The 2,523-nt window shown below is 64.7% G+C and overlaps 1 protein-coding gene across 1 annotated transcript; it reads right to left on the bottom strand.

The window, feature by feature from the left end:
• Positions 1-521: 521 nt before the first annotated feature.
• SELENOM (selenoprotein M) lies at positions 522-2,243 on the bottom strand (the record flags this gene model as incomplete). Its single annotated transcript, XM_084297186.1, has 5 exons — positions 522-1,156; positions 1,243-1,321; positions 1,914-1,948; positions 2,033-2,068; positions 2,160-2,243. 5 exons carry the CDS (start codon positions 2,241-2,243, stop codon positions 944-946), a joined length of 447 nt encoding a protein of 148 aa, XP_084153312.1. The 3' UTR covers positions 522-943.
• Between the last annotated feature and the right edge of the window lie 280 nt (positions 2,244-2,523).

Raw genomic sequence — 2,523 nt, 5'->3', positions numbered from 1 at the left:
CCAGACAATAAAGGTTTATTCTATAGGGCAATGCCTCTGCCTCCAGTCCTTCTCCCCAACTCCTTCCAAGCAACGTGGCCGCACGGAGCCCCCGGAGCAACCTGCCTGCAGTGTGCAAGGCTGCCTCCCTTTGCCCGGGGGTGTTTGCAGCCCCACCTGCATGGAGCCCTCCCTGTGCGAGCACAGCTCCTCCTGCACAGGGACAATACAGAGCTGAGAGGAACCGTTCGTGTCCCACCCCAGTTGAGGGCTCACCAACCAGAGGTGACCGTGCACCCAGGGTGACCTTGTGGCCCCCCTCCACCTCTGCCAGCTGCTCTGAGGCACCCCGCTCCTCCAGGCATTGACGCACGCCCCACTGTGCCCACCCTGGAAAGATGACAAGGTGCAGCAGATTGTAAGCAAAAGTTTTACTGTGTGCTCAATATGAGGCAACCCTGCTGGTGGTGTGAAGCCGAACCCTCCTAGGGGGCAGCTTTCCCACCTCCAGGACTCAGCACATCGACTCTCAGCACCTGGGGCTTTCTGCTGAGGGTTTCATCCTGTCCTGTGCAGGTAGGATATCGCTGCCCAGCACCAGGAGGTGACTAAACCTCGGGGGCATGGTAAAGGAACAATGAGATTACTGCTCCTTCAGGTTGGCCGTGTCAGAATGGCTGGGGTGGGGGAAGGCAATAACGGGCAGCTATGGCTCACTCGGATGTCCTCGGTGCACTGGCAGCCTCTGCTCAAGTCTAGAACTGCTCAGAGCATCCCCGGGGAAGAGGCTATGAACACTGAGCAACAGTGGGGGGAGCTGGAAGGATCTCCCTGCATCGTGGTCAAACCCTTGTCACCCCATGGACCTGTTCCCAGCTGCACAGGCAGAGGCAGCTGCTCTAACACCCTCATCCTCACCCACTGAGGCTGCAGGACCTTCTGCCACTTCTCTTTGCACCGCTCACTAGAGATCTGGATGTTCTTTGTCGTCGCGTTCAGGTGGGGTCTCGCTGTCAGCTGCAGGAGCTTTGGGGGGCTGCAGGGTGGGCAGAGGCTTAGCAGGGGCAAACCGAAACTCCTCAGGAACAGGGGCATCGGGTGTCTCCTTGCGGTAGAAGCCCAGCTTCTGCACCAGCTGGTTGATCTCCTCCCGGGTCATGTCACTCAGGGGGATTCTCTGCACAGAGACAGGGATTGCAGCCTCTTCACACCCAGCCCAGGTGCCCTGCACCGGGACACAGGGGCTCTGGTGGCTGCACTCACCTCCAGCTCCTCGTATCTGTAGTTGAGGAGTACAAGCTCGGGGTCGGCGCCAGGCAGGTGCTTCATCTCCAGGTTATGGCTTGCAAGCGTGTTAAGGAGCGGGCAGCACCAAGCAGGACTACGCAGCCCCCCTGTCCTGTCCCATCGCCCCATCCCATGCTCTGTCCTGTTCCCATCCCATCCCATGTCCTGTTCAGCCCTGTATCCTCTCCTGCTGCAGCCCCACATCCCGTCCTGTCCCAGCCCATTCCATCCCCTGCCCTGCCACATTTTGTCCACACCCCGTTCACATCCTGTCCCGTCCCATCCCATCCCTTCCCGTCCTGTCCGGCCGTCTCCCCATTCCATCCCATCCCGTCTCCATCTTGTCCCTGTCCCGTCCCCATCCCATCCCCATCCCATCCCCATTCCATCCCCATCCTTACCCGTCCCCAGGCCATCCCCATCCCATCTCCATCCTGTCCCTGTCCCATCCTGTCCCCCTCCCTGTCCCCATCCCCATCCCATCCTGTCCCTGTCCCCATCCCCATCCCATCTCCATCCCGTCCCTGTCCCATCCCGTCCCCATCCCGTTCCCATTCCCGTCCCCATCTCATCCCCATCCCGTCCCACCCCAGCCCCAACACAGCCCTCCCCGTGCCTCGCAGCCCCCAACAGCCCCCATCGGGTACTAGAGGGGGATGTCCTGGGTGACGAAGGCTTTCACCTGGGGGCAGAACGGACCCGGGGTCAGAGCGGGACCGCGCCTACCGCGGGGCCGCGCCTCCCCCCCCCCCCCGACACCACCTACCTCCCGCAGCCGGTTCAGCCGTCACCCGCCGCACGTCTGCGGGGAGAAAGAGCACAGCACAGCCCGTCACTGTCACCATCCCCGGCACCATCACCACCATCACCGGCACCGACCCCGCGGCACCCACCTCCACCTTGCCCCGGGCCAGGTCCCGCAGCTCGGCCCCCGCCGCCACCGCCAGCAGCGCCAGCAGCGCCACCGCCCGCCGCATCGCCACGTCGCGGACCGCGCGCGCGCCCCCGCCGCGCGTGCGCAGAGCGGCGGCGGCGAGGGCGCGGGGGCGCGCCTCGAGCGCCGCGCCCCGCGCGCCCCCGGTCCGCGGCTCGCAGCGCTCGGGGCGCGCGCGCCCGCGCGCAATAGGCGCGCGCTGCACGCGTCCTCGCGCGCGCCTCGGATGCGCGTGCACAAGCTGATGCACACCAATTGTGAGCACGCCCACGAACACCCCGTGGATGCGCTCTGCGCGCACACGTGCACTGCGCACAGACTGC

The sequence above is a fragment of the Netta rufina genome, assembly GCF_964035555.1.
Source record: "Netta rufina genome assembly, chromosome: 17".
NCBI classification, from domain to species: Eukaryota; Metazoa; Chordata; class Aves; order Anseriformes; family Anatidae; genus Netta; species Netta rufina.
The sequence above is the reverse complement of the archived record's forward strand: the minus strand, read 5'-3'. Positions and strand labels throughout refer to the sequence as shown.